The sequence below is a fragment of the Pezoporus flaviventris genome, unplaced genomic scaffold (assembly GCF_033815535.1).
Source record: "Pezoporus flaviventris isolate CSIRO_AGI_PZ_B2104156 unplaced genomic scaffold, CSIRO_AGI_Pfla_v1 ptg000213l, whole genome shotgun sequence".
NCBI classification, from domain to species: Eukaryota; Metazoa; Chordata; class Aves; order Psittaciformes; family Psittacidae; genus Pezoporus; species Pezoporus flaviventris.
Window position 1 is genome coordinate 418,546 of NW_026892761.1, and position 11,067 is coordinate 429,612.

The 11,067-nt window shown below is 55.1% G+C and overlaps 1 protein-coding gene across 3 annotated transcripts in view; it reads left to right on the forward strand.

Moving 5' to 3' along the window:
• The window catches only part of CDH22 (cadherin 22), a 50,905-nt gene extending 40,075 nt beyond the window's left edge, over positions 1 to 10,830 (forward strand). For 2 of the 3 annotated variants that reach the window (XM_061441930.1, XM_061441931.1), the window contains 4 exons: positions 196 to 317; positions 602 to 719; positions 8,702 to 8,953; positions 10,224 to 10,830. In XM_061441930.1, coding sequence (XP_061297914.1) covers positions 196 to 317; positions 602 to 719; positions 8,702 to 8,953; positions 10,224 to 10,762 — 1,031 coding nt within the window. In that variant the 3' untranslated portion in view covers positions 10,763 to 10,830. The remainder of the gene's footprint in view (positions 1 to 195; positions 318 to 601; positions 720 to 8,701; positions 8,954 to 10,223) is intronic. The other variant, XM_061441932.1, reaches the window with a different exon arrangement.
• The last annotated feature ends 237 nt before the right edge of the window (positions 10,831 to 11,067 follow it).

An 11,067-nucleotide genomic window follows, 5' to 3' on the forward strand; every position in this document is an offset into this window, starting at 1 on the left:
GCTCACTCTTTGCTGCAAAGCAGAGCAGGGAGACTGCGGAAGCCCACAGGAATGGTCTGTGCCATGGGACCCTCTGTGCTGGCAGCAGCTGCGTGGCTGCAGTGCCCTCTGGATGGGCAGGGGTAAGGAGGGTTTGCTCCCTGCTAGCAGCAGATGGCACTTCCTGCTGAAGCTCTGCTTCTTTCTGTGTTTCAGATAATCACTCACAGGTGTCGAGAGCCTCCCTCCGTATTCGTATCCTGGACGTGAATGACAATCCGCCTGAGCTTGCCACCCCATATGAAGCTGCTGTGTGTGAGGATGCCAAGCCAGGCCAGGTAGTGGGTATTCCCCAGCCCTTCTCCCAGGTTTCCATCAGTGCCTGCAGAGCTCTGGACCATGCCAGCCTGCCCGTTCTTCCCCTTCTGCCTGAACATCTTCCCATGCAACCACCGTCACGGCTTTGCTGGTGTCCCACAGCTAAGCCCATCTGTGGGGCAAAGGCTTGTCCCTTGCTGTGGCAGCAGGCAGTGATGCTCTGCTGGGCTGGACCTGGTGAGCAGGGCCCGTGCGCAGGGCTGCAGAGGCAGCAATGACACTCACCTCTGCTTTCTCCCCACAGCTGATCCAGACAATAAGTGTTGTGGACCGTGATGAGCCTCAGAGCGGCCATCGCTTCTATTTCACACTGGCACCTGAAGCCACCAACAATCACCACTTTTCCCTGCTGGATATCAAGGGTAAGCCCTGCTGCACCCTTCCCAATCCTGCTGCCTGTGGGCTGGGTGGCACTGCTGGCCATGGGGAGGGAGGCAGAGCTGTGGGCATATGGTCCGTCTATGCCGGATGGAGCTGAGGATCCTCCAGGCACTCCACAAGGCTCCTTTGCCAACCTGGAATGGTGGGACAGGTCAGCTAGCAGTTTGGATTTCCTCAGGGAAGCTCTGCTAGCTTCCTTCTCTGCTGCCGAAGCTCCAAAGCTCCTCTTGTGCTGTCTCCTTAGGCTTTGTGTTTTCAGGGCCCTCGGTCCCTTTCCTGATGCAAAATCTCCAACCTGCCTGAAGGCAAGGACACAATGTGGATTTACAGATGAACGTGCTCCCAGTTTGAGCATTGTGATTTATCTCTCCCTAAGGTAAATCCCGGAGTGCCGGTCATCCCAGGTCTGCCGTGCGGGTGGGCAGCCCCTGTGCCTCGACACAGGCTCGGGAGCCTGCAGCAGCCGTTGGGGTTACCTGGGATGTGGCCAGCAGAGCTGGATCCCCCGTTTAGGGGGTGGCTCAGGAGTACCCTCCCCTGGGAAGCTCCCAGTTCTTTGCATCTCTGGGCTGGGGGGCTCCCCATGATCCCAAACTGCCGATGTAACCAACAGGCTGTGATGCAGGATTTTTCTGGCTGAGCCCTCGCTTGTGGACTGCAGGGTCAGGCTTCGTGCGTGTGGACAATAACAACCCAGAAAGGTCGTTACCAGGCTGCTTCCTATTTTTGACTGGGTTTTTGAGTGAATTTAGGTGCTGATTGCAACAGTAAGTACAGCAGGAGGGACCCTTGCACATGCTGGGGTTTTATCCAGCCAGATATGTACTTTCTTGCCAAAGGAGCCAGCCCAGATGGAAACCAGCAAATCACATTAAAATACTTCTTTGTTTTCCAAACCCTTTTTTTTCCTCTGTTTTTGCAGTTTCATCTATCAAAAGTCTGATTTAGTTTGTTCTGAGCTTATCGGAGGAACCTTCTGCTGACATAAGATCGTGCTCCCTCAGTTTGCTTCAGCATTATTAGGGATAGTCAAAATGGAATTTGCATCAGAAAGCTTCAGACACAATCATAGAAGGACCAGTAATGCTTTGTGTCTTAAAAAGTGCCACTGTCCCTGGCCCAAGTCCCTCCCTGGCACTCCCGGGCAGCTGTTCTCACAAGACCTTTGCTTCTTATCATCTAAGCAAGCTTAAATCCTTTGCAAGCTTTTGCCCCACGCCCAGTGATTAACTTGCTCGAAGGACCTTGTGAGGACGTGCCTAAGCGTGCCAGATTCCACCCTGCTGCCCATCCGCACCAGAGCTCTCCAGGAGCTCTGAGGAGCACGGGGCTGCACTCGCTGCCCTGAGCCGTGGCTGGTTCCGACCCCGGAGCCGTGGCTGCTGCTCCACCTGCCCAGCAGGAGGGACCTGTCCGGTCGCGGTGGGGGCTGCCGGCTCCCGGTGCCTCACTGGCACCCAGCAGCCACCCGGCAGCGGGCGCTGCAGGAGGGCACAGGACACGGGCTCGTGCGCTGCTGCCTCCTCCAGCGCTGCTGCTCTCTTGAGTGGGATGAGGCTCTCGTTGCACCTTCGTGCTAAACGATCCCACAAACTCTGCATGTGGTGCAACACTGCATAAAATGAGTGAAAGCTGGCATCACCTCCCGCCTTCTGCTCTTGGGAAAACAAATGCTGTTGCTGCAGGGTTATTCCCAGGGTGCTTGGAGACCCTCCCAATTGCAAGCAGTGCTGTCTTCCACGGCAAGAGGAGGCAGCTGCCTGTGCAGATGGAGGCACCTCTCACTTCTAACATGCATGTGTTTTAGTGCTATCTCCCTTCTTTTGATTCCTTCCCCCTAGTCCATTGAGCACCTAAGTGTGCTCACCTTCGCTCCCTGCCCTCCTGGGTTCCTTTGCTGCACCCTCTTTTGCTCCCCCTCTTGCCTCCCTCTTGTGCGTTTGCCCCTCTTGCACTTGGCTCTACTCCTCCGTATAAATATCAGTGGTGACAAACTGCTACCACCAGCCCATCTGTTTCTTCGTACAAATTTGTAGCCAGTTTTGAAACGTGATTTATAAATATTGCTTTTGCAGCCAAGGAGTGACACTGATGGATGTCAGCACAGATGGATTCTCTCAGCTTTGCTTAAATCCTCTCTTTTGCTTTGCACCTACTTCGCTCGGCCCCTGCAAGCCATCTCAGGAGGGTGACTTGTCAGTGCGGTAGAGATCAGCATCCACTTGGGAGAGCTCCCTTTACCATTCTTCAGGCAGGGCAAGAGCCCCAGGCTGTGGCAGGGCTAGCAGCTGGGAGCACCAGTGGCTGCAACACTGCTGGACTCTTAGAGGGCTCCTCATGGAGTGTGGAGGAAGACTGCAAGGGTTTTGGAGAAGGCCCAGGGTGATGGATGGGGCAGCCTGTCCATCAGATGATGAACTTGAGGATGGAGTACCTGCCGGTAAGTGTGGTGGTCACAGGGCAGGTCTCCTGCAGCCTGATACACCATGGTATGGTCATGGTGCTGCTGCTCACCCAGACCCCACTGGGTCAGGTCCCGCTGCAGCCAGAGCAGCTCAGAGTGGGGGTGGCCCTTGCAAGGTGCCTGCAGTGAACATCTGCAGCCCCGTTCGTCACCTCCCAGCAGCACCCAGAGCTGCCTCTGATGCTCCAGTTCAGGGATACAGGAGCAAAAGGTGACCCTGCAGGAAACTGCACTAGCTGGATTAGAGCCACTTTGCACAAGTCAGGCTTTTAGCAATACTACCATTTCCGGTGGGTATCTCTCCTTCCTTGATCTTGCTCTGTCCAAGGGAGTGCTCAAGCACTTCCTAATTCATCGCGCAAGGAATAAATGTGTCATGTGTGGTAACAACAGCCACGATCAAGAAGGAAGATGCCCAGCAAATTAAGGGGCATAAGGAAGAGATAAAACTGGAAAAGCTGACCTCACCCAGCTCCAGTTGGTGCAATTCCAAAGGCATTCACCATCCTCTGCCTCCCAACTTGCCTTTTGCTGCATCTTTCTGGCCTGAGAAAATTGATTACAGCAGGATCAAAGGCGATTAAAGCCTGAAATCATACTCTCCAAGAAATGCTAATTGTGTTGGAAGGGAGGGTAGAAAGCATCCGAGCCCAGCAACCTGGAGGGGGTGGTAGATAATACAGAGTGACACATGGAGCTACTGACTCCAGAGCTCAAGGGCTAGGCAAGCAGATGTCTGAACTCTCTGCAGGTCTCATTAAGAGTATGTAACGGGTGATAGAAGATCAGAAAATCCTAACAATCAAAAGCAAAATGTTAGGATTCCAGGATTGCCTCAGGATAGAGAAAGCCTCCTCCAGCCCCGCAGGGATGTTGTTGTTAGCATGAGCAGCTCAGACACTGGTCTGACAGTGAAGTGAAAAAGAGCATCGAATCTGTGTGGGGCTGAGCAAAGGCAAAGAGCGGGAGTGGTCTGGTCTGGCCCAGAGAACCTGGGAGAAGGAAGAGGCAAAAGAGAAGAATCAGATTCTTCTTCTGCAGCTGCTCCTGCCTGGGGCTGGAGGGGTCTGAACGCACCTCCCTGGAGCCGGCGTGCCTGGGCACCGGAGCTGCAGAACGGCTGCCAGAGCAGGGAAAGGCACGTGCTGGTGGGGTCCTGGGGCATGGGAGAGGGTGTGGGTGTCGAAATCCAGACTGGAGGTAGCTTGCTCCCTTCTGGTCTCCTAACACTGTTTAAGATTGAGTTATGGGAAGGATTTATTATTTCTATCTTTGAAGCTGCCAAGAGCCTCTTTGGAGACGGAGTCTGAGAGACAGAATTCCTGTATTATTCCTGGAGTACCACCAGAGTATATTGCATTCTTGAGCTTTCCTCTTGCAGCAGTATTGACTGGTCCCTGCATTCTTGACTCATCTTGATTTCTGGCTTGTCTGCTCCTCAGAGCAGGCAGAGGTGCCATCTCCTGTCCGTTGCACAAGGTGATATGATGTGACATGGGATAGCATCACTGTGTGGTCAGGAAGAGGGCGGCGTAGGAAACCTGCAGAGGAAATGTCAGTTTGTGCAGCAAGATGGCAACGATAGGAAAAGATTTGGCTTGAGGCTTCAGAGAACACATGGCATGACCGTTAGAGTGGTGTGACCACAGCGCAAAGTACAGCCTTGGAAAGACAGGCCAGGAAAGCATAAATGTAGTGATTCAAATGCATCTGTTCAGGAAAGCTGTGGATTAACATCTGCTCGAATGTCAGTACCACTGCCTGGGAAATGCTGTTCCTCAACCTCATGACCCCAGAACTGGACTTAAGAGAAAGCTGCTACAGAGGAAGAGATGCGAGAGGCCGCTGGGCCAGGCTTGCCTGGCTTTCCACAACGACTCAGGCTGTGCTGATACAAACAAATCTGCACCAAGACACATTCAGAAGCAACTGCCTTCAGTCAGCAGCATGTAGAAAAGCAACTGCGCAGAGAAATTACACTGTTTCATAGGAGGTTTGGATGCATTTTCCCAGATCTGGGCAAAATTTTCTTTACGTCTATGGTCAGATAGACTACGCTGCATGGCAGCAGCAGTGCTTTTTCTGGAGTATCTCACAAAGAAATACAGAAGAAGTTTGGGAATAACAGGGGTGTAACTATGGGACAGAGAAGAGTTATCCAGGTGCTTAGGAAGCTTGGGCACAGTGGTGGCCAGCAGGGAGGTAGCTAGAGCCATCCCAGTGCCTGAAGTGAACTGGTCTCAGCTGGACTGGGGTCTGACTGGCCAGCCTTGGTAAAGCAACATCATAGGTGGTGTGAAATTCCTGTGGATCTCCGTCCTGTGGGAAGTGCTCACATCACCTTGTTCAGGAGAAAATGGTATTTGAAATACTGGTTTGTAGTTGTAATGTTTCTCTCTCTCCCTAGCACCAAGTCTGGGGTTATGGGGCAAGACTCAGCCCCTCCTGAGCTGAGCTTTCTCAGAGCAGAGCTGTCTGTTGTGCTGCTGATATATTTAAGTACTAGCTGCTTTATTTTCACTTTGAGAGTTCAGCAGTGAAAATACTTCTTCCCCTACTTGGCGGTGAGGGGGCTCAGCGGTGCGATGTGCTGCCTGAGCAGTCTCAGCTGAGCTGAGGTTAGCGGCTGCCTCTCTGTGACTTGCACATGTATTTCCCCTTGATTCCTAGAGATTGTTTCTAAAAATATGGTGTGCCTTGTGGCAAGTCCCTCACAGGAGCTGGAGCTGGCTGTGAACAGAAGGGGAGTCGCCAGCCTTCTGCTGCATTTCCAGGGAGGTGAAGAGCTGGAGCTGCACCGGCGTTTTCGCAGAGCTGGAGGGATGCTCCCTGGGTGGCTGCGGGAGCTCCCAAGCACAGCGGTTTATCACACCCAGGCCAGACACAGGCTGAGCAGCACGTGGAGGCACTGGGCTGTGTGCCAGGGTCCTCTGACCCCCAGCTCAGGCTTAGCTACTTGACTGCTGTGGTGGTGCCAGCAAAGGCGAACTTCCTGGGGCAAGGACCAGAGCCTTGCTCACACAAGGGTGAGGTGGTCTGTCCCGTTTGTCCTGTGGCTTTATCTCCCCTGGTTCCAGATGCCCAAGGCTTATGTTTAGCTGGGCAAGCTAGGAGTTAGTCCTTGGCCTCTTGCTAACCTGGTGCCATTAACATTATTTATATCTGCTTCCTATGCTGCAGCAAGCTGATCGAGCAGCACTCAGCGAGATCTGGTTACCTTTGTGTGAAGGATTAGCATAACAATAATTATTTTCCTCTCTCATCCTTAGTAGGTAATAGGCAGCTTCTCAGCAGACTCCGCTGCTGGTGCTCCCCAGTGGCTATGCCAGTTGCCTCTGTGCTGGTGCCACATCTCAGACAAGGTGGCCACATCTGGCAGGACCTGGTGGCTGCCCAGGTAGAGTCGGTGGTCCCTGCCTCCTGTACGGAGAAGCCAGGCAATGCGTGTGGTGCAGAAAGGTTGTGCTCTCCAATCTGGGTGATGCCCTCCATGTGCTGGGGACACTGCAGCACTCAGATCACATCTGACTCAAAGCATGGGTCAGTGCTGGGTGTGCAGCCTTGCAGGCAGCGAGCTGACATTGTGTGAAGTGTCTCCCTCTGAGGCAAATTGTCCCCAGATCGACTCGTGCAAGCATTTGCCTTATGCTGTCTTGTGCTCTGTGCTCCTAAGGATGTTGCCTGCCTGAAGTCTTCTGCTGTGAGCAGGGATAAGTGAGGTTACCCAGAAAATTCCTTTAGTGGATAAAAGATGCTACATCCGAATGAAGAGTTTTGTCTAGTGACCTGCAGCACAGTTCTGTGTGCATGAGTAAGATCTGGTTTTGAGTATCGCCCTTGTGGCATTCAGTGCAGCCTCCTGATGTTGGCTGGTGTGGTCTTCTCTCCAGTGTCCTTGCCTTTCCCACGTTGAGCTCTTCAAGGCAGACCTGGGCTCTGAGGTGAGCTGGAAGAGATGGCTTTCTCCGTGTCTCCTTTATGGTGGAATCAGCTCTCCCCAGCTGAAAGGCTTCACTCTCCCCAGCAATGCAGCCATATTCTGGCAACACAGAAAACTGGTGGGCTGAGTCCAGGAGCCTGACAATAGGAAGCAGCAGCTGGTATTTAGCACCATGAGAGCTCAGTGCTGTTCTAGACACCAGCCTGTGCACGGCTTCCTCCCCTCTGGGCACAGACAGCCCATCTTCCTCCTTCTTGCTGCACTTACCCATGCTGGGCTGCAGCACACGCTGGGGGAGCACAGATTGCCCCAGCTCCTCCTCTTCCAGGCTGCCCTGAAGCAGAGACCAGCCTTACCCCAGCCAGGGGCAGATGAGCTCTGCTGCAGCTGCAGCGCCGAGGGATCTGCCCTGCTTCCAGGTGGGCGCCTGTCTCCCTGCTCTGCTCTTGCCTTGCTCCTGTCCCTGCCGTGCCCGCATGCTCCCATGCAGCACCCAATCCATACAGCAATTTCCGTGGTGGCAGGCAGCCCAGGAGCCAGAATTAGAATAGATGCCTTTTCCAATCGAAAAGCTGACTGATACAGAAAGGGGCCAGTCCAGCATAAATCAGGTGCAACGAGGAGAAAGTCTGTAGACAGCAGCACCTCGCTGTGAGTGCACCAATCTACCTTTTATTAGATAAAGACTTCAGACAGTCAGCAGCAACTTCTGGCTGCAATTGTTCAACTACTGTTCAATCCCTTCTTGCCCATTCAAGCTGGCAGTAAGTAGCACACATGAGCAGGGAGCTGAGCTGATTTTCAGTCCCTGTTCCTACCCTCCCTGCTCCAGGTTTTCCAGGCACAGCTGCTGCTTGGGTTCATCTCTGGCACTGGGGTCCTGGAGGGTCCCATGAAGTGGCCGTGTTAATGGGATTGTAATGGGTTGTGCTGTGCCGGCTGAGCCCCTGAAACTGCAGGGTTTGAGCAGATGGGGAGGAGGATGCTGGCTTGGCTGGGAGGCTTGGAAGGAGCTCTGCCTGCTCCTCAATAAGTGACTGCGGGTCCTAGGGTCCTCCGGCTGAGGCAGGACCCTTCACCCATAGCTCTTGGGTTTGGAAGCAGTTAATTGTCTACTCTGGTCTCCATGTCAGCAATTGATTTTTATCATTCCTGCCCTGTGTCACTCTTTGAGGGTCTTCAGGAAGGTTTTTTCCTCTCTCTACTCCTACTGCATTGTCTGTCAGCACGGCCCAAGCACCCGCGTGCCGCTGCTCCTTTGCCGGGCTCGCCGTGTGCTGAGGAGATGCTGGGCTGCCCTGGGGGACCTGGCCAAGGGGCACATGCTGGAGCAGAGCTGGCTGCCCCTGGCTGCTCGGGTTGCTGCAGTGCAGGGGAGCCTCAGGCTGGCTCCCTGCTCCCCTGTGATGGAGAGGACGGAGGCCCCATCCCCTCCTGGGGTGGCTGCTGGTGTTGGTACAAACAGCCGCTGATTGTCTTGAGCACGGGGGAGCTCCTGGCAAGTCCTGCTGGCTGTGCTGTGGGAGTGACTTGGATGTGGGTTTACTTGTTCCCTGCAGACAACACGGCTGCGGTGCACACGCAGAGAGTGGGCTTCAATCGCCAGGAGCAGGATGTGTACTTGCTGCCCATTTTGGTGGTGGACAGTGGCCCCCCCGCCCTCAGCAGCACAGGGACTCTGACCATCCGTATCTGTGGCTGTGACAGCAGCGGGGCCATCCAGTCCTGCAACAGCACAGCCTACGTTGTGTCAGCTACGCTGAGCCCCGGGGCCCTCATCGCACTGCTAGTGTGCATCCTCATCCTGGTTGGTGAGTGCCTGCCTGTCCCCAGCCTCCTCCTGTTCTGTCCATCCCCTTTCCATCCAGCATCACACAACGAGCACAGGCCACAGCCATGGTGCAGGCTCCTCTGCTCGCTGGTAGCTGCAGCGTGGGGACAGGAAGCTTGGCCCTGCCAGCGAGTGAACATCGGGAAGCTCCGGCGTGCACTGGGCCTGGTGGCAGCCAAAGCAGGGCTCCCTGTGCACAGCTGCATGCTGCTGCCCTGTGGGCACCGGAGGGCTGCCGGCTGGCTGCCATGCTGTGCCACAGCAGGCGTCCCGCAGTGCATGGGCTACGTGTGTGTCCCAAGGTGGTGGCCAGTGGCGGCCCATGAGGGACTCGTGGTTGTGCTCTTGCCTCAGGTGGCTGGGTCGGTGTTAGAGTGCACATGAGTGTGTGGCAGGAGGTGCACGCAAACCAGAGCGTTGCCCACATAGGGCCCTGCACCCCGTGAAAGCTGCTGGCTGCCACTGACATGGTGGCACAAGCTTGTGCTGGGGCACCATGGGATGGCATAAAGGTGCAGGGAAGTGTGGGCTTGTGTGCACGTGGGAAGGGGCTCTGAGAGGGGTGTTGCGCTGTCCTCAGCTTTAACATAGGGCACCTGATGGCTGCTGCTGCTGAAAGCCCTCCGACACCAGTGCTGCCCTCAGCTGAGTCCTGGGCTGTCCAGACAGCCACTGGCTTGTGGAGGCCAGCTCAGTGTTCAGTGAAGTCTCCTCTCCTTGGCATATCTCTGCTCCCAACCTCCTGCCATGTCTCCATTTAGAAAGCCCTTTCCCACAGGGTGCACTTTACACCGGTTTCATTTTCTGACGCAGCGCAAACAAATTTCTGCCTAATTGCCCAAACGAATAAAGTGCACATCGGTGCTTTAAAGGTGATGGGATGAATGGATGATGATCCAGGACACAGCTGCGGCTCGCTGCTCAGGCTCTGTGCCATCTGCTCCACATTCACCCTCCCAGCATTTGGCTGCTGCTGTGATTCATGCACCCCCTTTTCCTACTCATCTTCTGCAGAATCCGTCCGTTTGTCTGTCCAGCCGTGTGTCCATCCATCTCTCGCTCCTGTTTCAGTGGTCACACTGCATGAGGAAGGAAGCTCCTGGTCCCCACTGGAGCCAGGGCAAACCTCCCCGAGCTAGTGAGACAGCACATGCTTCTTGATGAGCCTGGCTGGCAGGAGCCAGTGCTCTGTGCCCACCAGCTGTGTGCACAAGCCCCTGTGCCCGTCTGACCATCTCCTCCTTTCCTAGTGCTGATCCTGCTGATCCTCACGCTGAAGCGACACCACAAAAGCCACCTGACATCTGAGGATGATGAGGACATGCGGGACAATGTCATCAAATACAACGATGAAGGGGGTGGTGAGCAGGACACAGAGGCCTATGACATGTCAGCCCTGCGCAGCCTCTACGACTTCAGTGAGATCAAAGGTGGTGACGGAGGGGGGATAGCAGGAGAGGGGGGCCTGAGTGGAAACCCGGCCTCCGAGCTCCATTCCCTCCCACAGTGGGTGCAGAGCCCAGACCTGGACTTCTCGGTGTTCAGAGACTATATCTGCAGGAAGGTGGAGCAGGCGGACGAGGACCAATCTGTGCCGCCCTACGACTCGTTCCAGACCTACGCCTTCGAGGGCTCAGACTCCCCGGTGCCCTCGCTGAGCTCCATCAACACGTGGTCCAGCAGCTCGGAGCAGGACTTCTCCTACCTGGGGGGCTGGGGGCCGCGTTTCCGGCAGCTGGCAGCGCTGTATGCGGGGCGCAGGGGCGAGGAGGACGCCGACGCCTCGTAGCCATCCCACCACCCCCTGTGAGGTGCCAGCAGCTCCTGGACCGGGCTCCATGCCAGGAGGACTCAGCGTGTGCCGAGGGGATGCAGTGATGGCTGATGGGCTCCTCGGCACACACCTCCTGTTCATGACACCTCCACACAAGGGGCTGGCGTTCCCAAAGGAGCCGCTGTGGCAACATCTCCTAAATACTGGTCTCTGTTAAAGCACTACGCATTCATTTCAGAAAGAGAAAATCTAATTCAGGAGAGTTTGCAGAGGGTTTCTGCCCCACAAATTATCATTTAAATTGATCTGTTCAGTGAGCC